The sequence below is a fragment of the Amphiprion ocellaris genome, chromosome 14 (genome assembly GCF_022539595.1).
Source record: "Amphiprion ocellaris isolate individual 3 ecotype Okinawa chromosome 14, ASM2253959v1, whole genome shotgun sequence".
In the NCBI taxonomy this organism is placed as follows: domain Eukaryota; kingdom Metazoa; phylum Chordata; class Actinopteri; family Pomacentridae; genus Amphiprion; species Amphiprion ocellaris.
In genome coordinates, this window is record NC_072779.1 from 1,579,794 (window position 1) to 1,593,846 (window position 14,053).

General features: G+C 40.2%; 1 protein-coding gene across 5 annotated transcripts in view; it reads left to right on the top strand.

Moving 5' to 3' along the window:
* The first annotated feature begins 1,675 nt into the window (after window positions 1-1,675).
* Window positions 1,676-14,053, top strand: part of cadm1a (cell adhesion molecule 1a) — a 465,526-nt gene continuing 453,148 nt past the window's right edge. For 3 of the 5 annotated variants that reach the window (XM_055016985.1, XM_055016987.1, XM_055016988.1), the window contains exon 1: window positions 1,677-1,864. In XM_055016985.1, coding sequence (XP_054872960.1) covers window positions 1,792-1,864 — 73 coding nt within the window. In that variant the 5' untranslated portion in view covers window positions 1,677-1,791. Of the gene's footprint in view, window positions 1,865-14,053 lie in introns of all 5 variants that reach the window. The other 2 variants (XM_055016986.1, XM_055016989.1) reach the window with 2 other exon arrangements.

Sequence of the window (14,053 nt, forward strand, 5' to 3'; positions counted from 1 at the left end):
CTGTGAAAATATATTTTTTTCCCCACATTTTCAAACTTTAAAACGGGTCAGTTTGACCCACAGGATGACAAAAGGGTTAAAGATACAACAAAATGACACACTTTGTTATTGTAGACCTTGTCTGCACTAATATGAACTTATTCACCTTATATGGGCCTTCCATCCACATGCAAGCAGCATTTTAGGTCCCTCAAACTGAGATTCTTTCATCAAACAACAACAATGGTGGAAATAGGGTTCATTTTTTCACTTCCTCTCATCCCCCCTTCCCCTCATCCCTCCTCTCACCCAACCAGTGGAGACAGATGGCCGCCTTCCCTGGGCCTGGTTCTGTCGGAGATCTTTTGTATTTGTGAACCTGTTGACCTGTGAGGTAGAATTTCCACTAAACAAAGGTATGCAGTTGTACCAGGCAAACTGTATGCGTCACGTCACCATGAAAAAACAACACGAATACAGTTTATGATGCAGAAAATTCATAAATACATTTTTATGCTCAGTTCATTTTACAACAGCTGCTACTGCAGCTAATAGAACACAGATTATAAAACGTATTAATCTGTTCATATTTAATCACAAAGAATATTCAGTCAGTGACATTATTTCTCTTCTATTTGACCAACTACATTGACGTCTTTGGTGTCACTGAGTTCTAGAGCTTTAATGTGGAAAAATAAATATATTTACTTACATGATTAACAATCTTCTACTAGCATTCATCTCTTGCATCATTTGCAGTAACGGTGTATTGTTTTACCATCATATGATGCACCAGAAGCCATGTTTTATATGTTTTATATGAGAGCGCTTAGAGCCTGGTGAAGAAAACCTGATTAAGTTGAAAACCATCTCATGATATCCATTGTTTCTGATCCGAGTTTAAGTTTTGAGCCAGCTAACACAAAGAAAGCTTGGATTTGTTAAACTTGCTTTGTAGTACGACCCTCTTTACATTTAGCTAGCTCTAGCAGTCTGTTGCCGTTTCCAGTATGACCTGGTCTGCAGCGTTTGTAGTTTAAAGTCAGCAGAAAAAGTGAAATCACAGAATAGCATTCAATTTTTGATGTATTTTTGATGTCAAGTTGCCCTTCATGGTTGTGAGATCATTGTTTTCGTGTGTATGGAGATTTTCTGTAAAGCAATCCTTGTGTGGATTTAATAGTTTTAAATGGACAGGGGAAGATATCTGTCTTTAAAAACATCCTTATTAGTGTGTTCAATGTCTTACTGCAGAAGAAGTGGCGCTAACTTAGATTTTTTGGAGTGAAAAAGACCAGCTAACATCTCTGTAAAGATACCGATCCCTTGATTCTTTATTTTTTCAGTTCTGATTGAGAAAAGTGCAGCTGCAGACTCATGTGAGGGGTCGATGAGGAACCTCGAGGCCCCAGAACTCCTCCATCCGGCCCTGCTGCTATGAACTACTGCCTACTACAGGTGGGTGAATTAATCAATGCCGTTTATAAAATGCCCAGAATACTACAAAAAGCCATCCCATCATGTTTTCCCATCCACACACATGCACCCAAACCTCCCTCTCCACTCCACCACCCCTGCAGCACAACACAGGATTAAAAACATAGTGTTTTTTTCTCTCTCTCTGCCTCAGTGTATCCAAACAACTGTGCCATAAAACACTCGTCCATCACGAGTGACACGATTTATCAAAAGCCGTGCGCTTCAGATGGTTGTGGTAAACAGTGCCTTCCTTCCAGCATCTCATTAGATCCCGCTGTAGCCCAGCTATAGGTGAAGCAGCCTCTCTCTGCCATACTGAAGCAGGTGTCCAACATGGCGAACGCTGGCAGCGGCTCTCCCGCGACTATTCTCTTTTTATTCCTGTTTCCAGCGGCTCTACACAAAGGTAGGACTTTCCCCCTCGTGTCTTAACGCGATGCGCACTTTCCTGGCACATTTGCGTGCATGTACATGTGTAAAGAGTGCAGTTATTTCAGCTGCGTGCTGGGCAAAATCAGAGGTGAACGTGCGCGGCGGAGCGTTTGGATGATGTTTGTTGAGCAAGTGCAGAAAACCCGTCGGTAAAGTTGAAGCGGCGGCTGGAAAAAGGCTCATTTCTGCGTGTTTGTGTCCAAACGGGCGTTACGCATCCGATGCCCGACTAAATGCATCACTTTGGTCCGCTCACCATGAGGCTATAGGCGAAAACCGCGCCGCCTCTACACAGCTGCAACTCTTAATTGCAGGGAATGCTGTTGTGCGTGCTCTTTTGTGGCCCCGGACGCACACGGACATGCATTTTCAACGCTTAAATTGCTGTTTGCTCGCTCGGTCCGCTTGCTTGGTTACTTTTGTGGCGTTAACGGAGCCCGGGCTGCTGTAAATCAGTGAAAACAGCGGCGCGTTAAAGTGGAATATGCAGCAGCACCGACAACGTGCAGCTCGAGGAACCGCTGCACCAAACTCCATTCAAAACTCCCCCAATTTAACTCGACGACGCCAAAAGTCCAATATTCGTAATTATTTTTAAGATGTTGACCTCGTTTCAGTAACGGGGTATCTTTTAGTTGAATTCGGCGCACAAATAGATCACAAATGTTAAGTTATTCTGCGTTTAATCTCAGTTTTTGAGAGCCCCTCCACTATCGGCTATCCCACCGAACGCGGTCGGGAGTCTATAGGAGCGGCGAGCGGAACCGTTATAAAAGTTGACATTTCACTGAATCAAGTGCACGTCTGTGTTGTGGATGTGCGCCGAAATGAGCAGCACACCGGAGGGGTTCACGCTGCGTCTTTACGGACCGTCTCCAACGCGTTAATTCTCCTCCGTAAACAAGAGCAGATGAATCTGAGGCTGAAATCCTGAGTTCGCAGTTGCGCTCCGGGGTTGTGTTTTTCGTGATACCGGGGCTGGATTTGCAGAAATAAATCCGTCAAAGGTCTGGTTCTGGGTGTAGTAATCTGAGTCAGATGCTTTCATGGAGCGGGTTTGATACAGATGAAGGTGGAAAAATTGCGACACACGTTTTGTTTTTGGGGTTTTTAACCGGAGGATGGATGCTGAGCCATGAGTGTGCAGGAACACTTTCCCATATTTACCAGGATGGGATGAAGTGCGGTGTTGTGAGCTGTCAGTGTGAACAGACAGCCCTGCGTTCAGTCGTGAACTAGAAGTAGGGATATTCCACGCTCGGATCGAGGTTATTTCTCCGTGCGCATTGATACGCTGGAGATGGAGTGGATCTTTGCCCCTTCCTCCCCTGTTTAGCCACATCGAGTCAATTATGTAATGAATGATTCGCTCACAAGTTAAGGTTACGCAGTGCCATCCTGCTCTCCGTGAGAACAAACCCTGAACCTTTAGCTCCGACGCTGCGTCCGAGCCTCTAATGGTGACAAACGGGGAGGCAGATGTCGACATTTGTTACATTGTGGATTATCCAGCAGGCTTAATCCAGTTTTAGCCATTAAAATGGACGCACATTCATCATATTTCTCCCCCTCTATACAAGAACGTTATGCACAACAAAGTGGCACCAGACTCTGCTGCGTGTTTTGCTGCTTTACCTTCATGGAAATGGCTCCACTGATTTTAAACAAAGCTCAGGGCACACAAAGCATATCAATTATTCACCTCCAGCTGCATACTGTACAGCTCACACACATTACTGGTTGTTTTCCCCCCTTCATCAATACAAAGAACAGAAGAATAATAAAAGCAGGAGTTGGAACTATGGGAGTTAAAACTGCAGTGGAGCTAAGAAAAGGCTGCATTCAGTAATTTCACCCCAAACTCCAAGTTACATTTTGGCACAAAGAATCCACTCAAATCACACAAAGTGCTCCAAAAGAAATGGATTCAGGACAAAAGCATCTTCACAATATTTAACTATCTTCTTGTATCTTCTATTTACACCCCCAACATGTGACTTCTCCACCCTTCCTTTGAAACCTGCTCTTATTTTAAAATGACATTTTATTGTGCTAATTAGTTCACATTTACCAGCTGAACTGCATTATCACCACGGCAACAACACAGATGTATTAAAATGTATGTTTCTGTATCTTAAGTCTGCAAATTGTCTCAAACTGCAGTGTGGCTCCTGCAAATAATCCAACGCTGAATTAGTTGTGACATTTTGCATCTCGGTTGTTTTACCGAACTCTGTTTGACTTCTTGATTTATACATTTCTACTGACTGATGGTAATAACACTAATAATCATGAAACTTCTAGAGATTAACCCTCCTGTTGTCTTCATTTATGGGCACCAAAAAATATAGTTTCCTTGTCTGAAAAAAAATAGAAAATTAAGCAAAAAAATTCCCCAAATTTCTGAAAATTTGCAAAACCTTCAGGAAGAAAATTCCAATAATTCCTTAAAAGTTTTGCTTAGAAGTTTTTTTTTTTAATCCCCAAGATTTAACAGGAAAATTCTTGTAAATATTTTCAAAAAATGAGCAAAAATCTTCAAAAAAAATCCTAAAAATATCTAAAGTGATTCCATATATATCAGTAAAACTTCTAATATTTTCTTTAAGAACATTCACATAAAAATCAACCAAAATCCAGTGAAATTCGCTGGATTTTGGTTGATTTTTTTTTTGTGAATGTTCTTGAAAATTTTTAACATTTCTTTTTTTCCACCAAAAATGTTCAAAGATTTCCCAAAAATATTGAAAATGTGGACATCAGAAGTTTCACTGTGAAAATATATTTTTCCCCCACATTTTCAAACTTTAAAACGGGTCAATTTTGACCCGCAGGATGACAGGAGGGTTAAAGTGCCTGGCAGGCATGCATGGTGGTGTGTTATTAAAAGGTGTGTTATTTCATCATCCTCATGCAGTGTCTCCACAGTTGTAGTGCATATAGTTGCTTTAACACCAGGGCTTCCAGGTGTAGCTGCAGAATGCTAACGCAGCACGCTCGGACCGTCGGCCTGCTGAGACTTGAAAACCTGGTTGGGCAAAATGAGTTGTACTGAGCGACCTTTCTCCTCGTCATTTCTGTCTGGTTGTGTAACCGTGAGGCGGTGCAGGTGAGGGCAGGAGCTGTTATGAAATGCAGAACCTCACATTACCTCAGTCTTTACATGGTCCGTGTGTTTGAGCTGGGTTACTGATTACATTTGGGTGAGAGAATCAGTGGAGTCTGATGTGTAAGTGTATGTTTTGATGGACATTGTGAAATTCAAATAGCTTGTTTTCTGCTCGCCACACTCCCTTCATACAACTCCTAAGTAGATCCAATTGGAACTTATTGCTTTGTCACAGTAGAACGTGTTCAGTTAATCCAACCGGTGTTGTTGTCACACCTCTTCTTTACTGATAGGCAGCATACAGAACATCTTAGCTGAAGGATTAATATGAAATGTAAATCCTGAATTAATGCTAAACTGAAAGTATGATTTATTTTCTGGCCATTCCTGCTTTGTTGGCCTGCGTTCATATTCCTTTATTTGCTGCTACATTACAGATGATATGTAAGCTGAAGAGAGCACCAACTGCCGTCTATACTGCCGCCTCACTGAGATGAGTGACGGATCAGAACATCGAGGATAATATAGAAAATATGACTTAATCAGAGAAAAGCATTTTTAACCATTTGAACCGCGAGCAGTTTCTGGGTGGATTTTGTTTTTGTCGCACCTTACCAAGTCGCCGGAGGCTAATTATTTACTGAAACATAAAGTCCTGCACCTCTGTGGAAACAGCACAGTCATGGCTAGAAGTAGAGAGAACTCAGAAATGCCTTTTGTGCGTCATAGCAAAGTTTTAGTGTCATAAGTGATAAAAAAGAGAAAAAGTAAGCTTTTTTTGGACTATGTTGGGAAAAAAAATAAATTGCCCACAGGTGTTGCCAATACAGGAAAAATGGTAGTTTGAAAAAAAAAAAAAAGTCTGGAATCACGTAGAAATGTCCTTATTTTAAAAGAAAAGCATTTTTTCCCAATGAAGATAACACTAAATGAATGATAAATCCAGTGTAGACATTGTTAATGTGGTAAATGACTATTGTAGCTGGAAACAGCTGATTTTTAATGGAATATCTCCATAGAGGTACAGAGGAACATTTCCAGCAACCATCACTCCTGTGTTCTAATGCTACATTGTGTTAGCTAATGGTGTTGAAAGGCTCATTGATGATTAGAAAACCCTTGTGCAGTTATGTTAGCACATGGAGAAAAGTGTGAATTTTCATGGAAAACATGGAATTATCTGGGAGACCCCAAACATTTGAATGGTGGTGTATTTGTTTCCATACTCGTCTCTCCTGTGTTATGTGGAAACACAGCCTGCAGTTCAGCTGAGAAACAAACTCAAGGCTTTTAGAAACTATAGTCCACCAACTTGGCACTGACGTTTCATTGGCTGTGTCCTTTTTTTAAAATACGTTTTAAGGTGTAAATATAAAGATACAACAAAGAGAAGGTCACCAAATTCAGGCACTATATTGGATGTGGTGCAGTTTATTTCATCCAATGGCTGTTTTTGTAACTCATAAATATGCTGCTAATCTTGTCAGTTTTAAAAATTCATTTTAGTTAGCTCTAAATTAAAAAAATGTTTCATCTACAAGGTATACAAACCAATGAAAAAGCCTAAAGAAACGTCATCACAGTGCAAATCCCTGCTCTGGTGTTCAGATTCAATACGTACAGACCTGGTCTCTTAAGAGTACTTATTAAACATGTCTTTTATACTCTTCTTGGCAGTATAATATAATATTAATTGGATGAAAGGAGCCATGTACCGTTCATGCTGACTGTTTTAGCTTTACTGCCTGGACTGTGCACCTTTCAGGGAGGTGAAAAAACTTAATGTTTCATCTAGTTGATCCTGATTTAGTTCAGATTTTTGTTTTTAATCATAATTTATTCAGGAAAAATTATTTTATAGCTACTATTTTAGCTCACCCCCCCCCCCCCCCCCCAAGATGAGGAATTAAAATAGTTTTGGTGTCTGTGCCAGACCAAAATACTGGAGACGTCGTTATCTCAACCTGCATCTCCTTAACTGGCTGTGAAGCGTCTCTTACTGGCATATTGGACGATATAGGGGCTGCTGGTGCTCATAGAGCTTCACTGGACTTCTGCAATAATCCAAATGGTGGACTGGAGTGACAAACATAATTAACTCTGGTTTATTTTTTATCTTCAACGTGAACCGGGCTCTTCGTTTCTGAAGCCAACCCTCCACCGGTTGAGTCCCTCAGCGGGGTTCTGGCTCCGAGTCAAGCCAGTAGCAGCCCCAGTGATGGAAAACAGGTGTGGAAATGGACTTGTTCCCCCGTCTGCAGCCTCCAGCTGTAATGAAGAACAATGGCTTTATTCCTGGCGGGAGGGGACCCCCAGTGACCCCCTCCCTCCCACCGCCTCCTCCTGTTGCCCCCGCCGGGCCACAGCGAGCCACCAGATGACTGGGCCGGGGCGCATCTGGCCTCCGTGCACTTAGTGTAATCAGAGAAAGAAAAAAGGTTTATGGCTTACTTGTTAACGAGCCGCCAACTGATGGGGGTGTCAAGTCAGCGCTCCGTGATTCCCAAATCTCCCGAGAGGCCGGGGCGAAGGGTGAGGGGCGGGAGGTGGGGTATTTACAGGGGGTGGGCAGCAATCTGCCACTCTGACAGCAGCCGACTGGTTTAGCTATCGACCGCCCTGTACAGTTTTACAACCTTTCTGTAAAGCAGGCGAGATGAGTCAAATTGAAGAGATTTCTTTTTTGAAAATATTTATGCTCATATTTCCATAACGCCGATGCACTAAAAACTGGAGCTTTTTTCCCCAAACGTCACTCAGAGGAGTTTTTCGTGGCTGAGGCCTCCAGCGAGTGCAGAGTAAACTAGTTTAAGCAGATCACACGGAGAACACTGCGACGTGGCGGTTAATTTAATCAGGGATTAAAGGGGAAACATGTCATATACATGCTACTTCTTCCACTTTCTGTCACGACTGCCTTCACTTTGCACACAGAAATCACCTTGCTGAGCTAGCAGACTGAAAACAGCAACACAGTGTTTTCTCAGCCTCAGCTTGGAAGGAAAAGTTGTGTTCAAGACTGTGGTGGTTTATAGATCTAGAGCCAGAGGCAAAAAGTCAGGATGTCTCGGCTGCTGGTCAGTTGTTTTTGATGATTTTCTTTACAGTTCTGTAGTCTAAAGTGCTAGTTTTTCATTGTTTGGCCCATATTTTTATAGCACACATGTGTTGCTTAATGTGTGCAGATATGAAAACTTACTTTTACTGAATATAACACATAGAAAGATGCTTAACAGGATTTAGAAACGGTGTCACAGTTTGTCCAGGACTTTCTGCAGCACATATAGCAGAGTATGTAGAATAGCTGAGCCGTCACTTCATGGTAACTAATTTATGAAAAAGGTTTCTGGAAACTTAAAACAGAACAACCTCATTATTTTCTATTTTCCATTTAAGTCTAATGCATGCATTAGAGCTGCAACAGTTATTTGAATAATCGATTAGTTGTCCGGTATTTAATTAAAACACAAAAAACATGTTGTTAATTTGTGTTTTTAATGGGGGGAAAAAAAGTCCAAATTCTCTGATTCAGGTTCACATTTTCTTGTTTTTTTTGAGATGAATATCTTTTGATTTTAGACAAAACAAGACATTTGTCATCTTGGACTTTTGCAGTTTAGTGACATTTTTCAGTTTCTTTTGACATTTTCCAACCAAACCACCAATGGATTAATCAAGCAAATTGTCAACAGATTCATCGATAATGAAACTAATTGTTAGTTGCAGCCCAAGTGATCATGTCATTGTTTTTCTGCCATAGTTGGTTATTTTACATGAGCCATTTTTGCATTTTATTTCTTCTCCTCGCTGGTTTAAAGTGGGCAGGGTGGACTTGGCAGATAATTGATGCTTCTGTGTAACAGAAACCAGAGTTTGAAGTGTTAAACTCAGGAAATTCTACCTTTTTAAAATTGATAAAAAGGCACCATTTTCTCACCTGGACTTAACACATTGCTATGCCTGCTCTTAACCCGATGGTGCAGTGGCATAAAATACAAATCTACACGTATACTGAGCAAAATAGAAGTGTGTAAATCATGCCCTAATTAGTTTTATATCACATTTTCAAACTAAACTATGAAATTGATGCTGCTTTAACAAGCTTGAATGATGCTCGACCTCAATCGATTCTGATATTAGACACAACCACAGCTAATAAATCAGTGACTAGTATATAAAGAGTATTGGCCAACACATCATTTTTGCTTTTTTTTATGCCGTAAAATTAGTATTGGTCCTAAAAATGTGGTGCTGGTGGAGCTTTCTTTACCAGCATTTGTTTTAAACTTGACTTTAACCCAGATGTGGCTTTTCTCTGGAGTTGTGTGTCGTATGTTCTGCACAGAGCAGGTTGAGTTCTGTGCGTTTCTGGCTGCTCAGGTGATAAATGTGCTGGATGAGCGTTTAGGACTGCAATCTGTACCGGCCTGTTTCAGTAACTGTTTTGATATTTTCCTGCGTGGCTACAGACGCCGTGACCGAGGTCCGCCCTGCAGAACAACACGTCTGTGATTGTGTTCTGATAAAATCACACATCAGCTCAAACAAGTGAGAATAATTTCCAGCTCCGATGCCATTCAGAGAGCTCTCACTTCCTTCCTCTGACAGTTTCCCCTTCCTCTCTCCAGCGTCTTCCATTCAGAGAGAAATGAGCCTGTTAATGTTTTGAACCTCTGCTAAATAAAGTCAGTGCAGCTGTCATCTCTGAGCAGGATTGACTTCTCTTTTTCGTGTTTTTTAGTCGTCACTCGCTGCTTTCCTCTGTCTGCCTGTGTTACAGCCTCGCCACGGCTCGATTGTAGCTGTCAGACGTACAGTGAATGACTGTGCTGCGCTACGTCACGCATATAAACACATGCTACACTGCAAGAACGCAGACAGTCCAGCCGGCTGACAGCTTGCTGGTTGTCGTATGGCTGCTGCTAAACAACCAAATGCACCCATCATCACACACTTTGAATTTCCCCTACCTGTGCTGTAAGGCTGCTGTCTGCCTTATTTAAAGGGAATTTCCCTTTAGTCTGCAGCAACTCGTGACCTGTTGGATGGAGGTCAGGTGAACATTCCACTTTTAGTAAAACAGTCTCAGCTGCTTCTACTGTTTGGGATCGTTGTCTGGAGGCGTTACTGAGTATGCAAGTATACGCCCTTACAGATGCAGCCTGATGCATGCTGGAATCAATAGATGCTACATTTAGTTTCCTGTACTATCTACACTACAGATCAAAAGTTTTGGGTCCTCCAGACAATTCCATGTTTTCCATGAAAGCTCCTACTTTTATTCATGTGCTAACATAACTGCACAAGGGTTTTCTAACCATCAATGAGCCTTTCAACACCATTAGCTAACACAATGTAGCATTAGAACACAGGAGTGATGGTTGCTGGAAATGTTCCTCTGTACCCCTATGGAGATATTCCATTAAAAATCAGCTGTTTCCAGCTACAATAGTCATTCACCACATTAACAATGATTCATTTAATGTTATCTTCATTGAAAAAAAAAACCTACTTTTCTTTCAAAAATAAGGACATTTCTTAGTGACTTTTGAACAGTAGTGTAAATAACTAGCCCACTTGTTAGTTTGTTCATTCATTTGATTTATTTCAGACACGTCACAGTATCATAAAGGCAAAAGAGAAAATAAATCCACAATACAGAACAACCAAACCAAATCCCAAACCCAAAATAATGACTGAAAATGATTAGGATGAAGTTTAATTTATTGACTTTTATCTGTACATGACGTATCTTATTGTTTCCTGTTTGCATCAAACCGTATATTTTTATACATCTTTACAAACTCCAGAACACATTTGCCACTAAACTGTCATTAAACATTATTAATTTGATCAACATTTGTGCAATACTTCTGTCACTGAAGTACGAAATGCACTTTTAAGGTGCAGTTTTGCATTTAATTTTTTGCACAAAGTTGCTTTTGTCATGTTGAATACCAAAAAAAAAAGCATTTTGATCCCCATTTTTCCCCCTGTGGTTGTTGTCCACACTGTTATATTGTAGTTTTCTAGTTATACTCACTTTGACACGAGTTTACCCCACATATGGAGCAGTTCACGGCAGCATCATCTTCACTGTCTGTTATATACAGCTTTGTCTGTCACTCTTCTGACTCTTCTCTCCTCCCTGTCTTCTCACTTATATGATCTTCCAGGAAAAACACGATTTGTAAAACCGCAGCATTTTAGCTGGAAGTCGTCAGTAACAAAGTGGACAGCAAGGCTTATGTGGAGCTCCGTTGTGTCTCTGGACAACAAGGCCATTGTAGCTGCATAATATTGCGCTTGTGACAGCTTCTGTTTGAACTATTTGAGCTCTTGGATCATATCTTGAGGATAAATGTTGAATGCCATTCCTCAGGGGAGGGATCATGTGTTCGTTTGTGTCACGTCTTTTATGAGGTGAAAAGTTCCCGCCTCAGTGATTTCCCTCTGATGTTCTTCAGACAGAGAACCTGTTTTTGGTCGACATCTTCATTTCTGCAGCCAAAATGTTTCCATACAGCTGATGATGTGTTTATTATTTTGCAACAAAATCTTCCTTTTACGTGTTGCTGTGCACATGTGGAGCCTGCAGGTGTGTCTGAGAATCCTGAAACTGCAATAAATTAGTACATTTTTCTTCATATCAAGCAGCAGAAATAGTTGTAGCGTTATGTACTTCAGTAAATCAGCCTTACTCTCTCGTACATTCATGATAGTGATGCTAAAACAATATACTGTGCGTTCCTTTATGCATGCAACTAAAGCCGTAAAAAAGAATGACAGTTGCATCAAATGTTCACTTAAATTTCAAAGTTTTTAGTTTGACAGAAAAAATAAATTTAGGTTTTTTTTTGTTTTTTTTTTTTAAAGAAAAAATCAGTTACTACTGACCTTGTTGGGATTTACTCTTTTTTTTTTTTTTTTTTTTTTTAATCTTCAGTTGTGATATGATTTTCTTCACAAAGCACTAAAAAATGTCAGTAATCAAGCATTTTTATTTTGGGCTTGTAACATTTTTAACCTTTTGGATTCATAACCTGCAGCAGTTGTCAGTTATTCTATGATTTGTCTGTTCTTTGGAGCAGAGCAGATGATCCCAGCAACTACTTTGAGTGGTATTATCATTTATTTTTGGCTAGATATTTCTGACTCCCAAAGTTAATTCTTGATTGTTTTGGGGGGTAAGTGTTGGAGTGTTTCTCTGGTGCTACTGTCTGGACAGTGAGAGTTAATTATGGAGCTCCAGTCACCCAGAGCAGCTCTGGGTCTTGTATGTTTGACATGATACAGAAACAACAGCTCCTGCAGCCTACAGCTTCCTGTCGGAAGGCATCAAACCGCACGGACGCACCGCCTGGGTTAACTTTAAAACTTGAATGTAAACTCATTAAGTGAGATCGGTGGTTAAACCGCAGCTCGTTTCAATCAGCTAGTCCACTGTTGAGCCAATTTCATCAGCGAGCTGTCAGTGGAAACATCCCAGCTCTGGCATATAAGATCCACCTTTAAAAGAAATAGTGGTTTTTCTTACTCAACTGGAGTTTTTTTTTTTTTGTTATTATTCTCTCTGTGCGAAGAAGCAATATAGGAATAAAAACCTGAAATAAGAACAGTGAAGCTCAGTGAGGACAATCTGACCAAACCCTGACATAATAAAAGGAGAACAAATAGAAACACCCAAAGAACAACAAAAATTACACCATAAAAACCAATACAGCTGATTAAAATTCGATTAAGAAGCCACACTTATGTCTGATTATAAGTTTGGTTTCCTGCTGTTGTGTGTTAACGTTGGAAAGCTGAAGATAAAGGTGGAAATAAATACAGAGAACACAAAGGTGCATTTAATTGCTTTTCTAACAGAATTCAATCTTGGTGCATTTTTTTGCCACATTTGTGTAAAAAGTGTGTGAATATTTGCTTAAATTCTTATTATTTTTGCAGTTGTTAATAATTTAGGTGGCATTAGAGTGGAGCTTCATTTTTCCCTCATCCTTTGTTACAAACCTTCCACACCTTACCAGTTAATATGACATATTTGGTATAATTTGCATTTTCATGTCTGTAATTCCGTCTGTAACATAACAGTTTAGTCAGGTCATAATTTAAAAAACTTAGTCTCTTTGCTCTGTGCTGTCTTCAAAGATGCTGTCTGCATGTTTTACATTAAATGTCAACCAGTTCAGGTGTCTAATATGCACTGATATGAAATCTTTATGTATTTTATTTTACAGAAAAAGATGATTTGGATGATGCAGAAATAGTATCGCATAGTTGTCCAGCAGAGCGGCTCCAACTGCATTATTTTCAATCCTCTCTGCAGCACATGTAGCAGAGTACGGTGTGGAGTCGAGTCGTGTTTTTTTTCACAGTAAACTGCTGTAAAGTTAATAATCAAAACCCTTATTTTCAAGTAACTCTAACATATTGGTTGCACTGTATACATATCTAAAAATGTCACTTTATCTGGATATTTTTGGTCTATAAAAGCCAACATCAGTGGCCTAAATTCAGTATTTATTGAGCTCTGATCTGTCGTGTATATAATGATAAAACTGACCGTCTTAATTAGGTTCATACATACTGTATATCTGATATTGGTCTGATACTCACTCAACTATCTGTTGATCTATTTAGTTAAATTCTGTGCTAGAAAAAGAACTAAGTTTGTATGGAGGGAGCTAACGGCAAAGGGTCAATAGTTTGGAGGTATTTAACGATATTTAACAAGTTCTTCATCTACTCGAAAAGCCAGTGCTTCAGCGGGTGGTGCTGCAAGGTAAAACTTAATCCAGCATCATCTGAAACATCCTGCTAGAGAACAAGCAAAAAAGAGAGTGATTCCAAATAGCTTGTTGAGAGCATTGCAAAGATGCGAGAAACTTCTTAGGGATAGTGCAAGTGCAACAAAAACAAAGATATGGGTTCTTAAAGTCACTGTTCTGGACAAGCAGACACTGGCAGCTGTTGAAAATGCTGGTTTTTACCTTCTGAACATCATGGAAATATGAATTTCTGAGACTGTAAAGTGTGCAAAAGTATATCAGA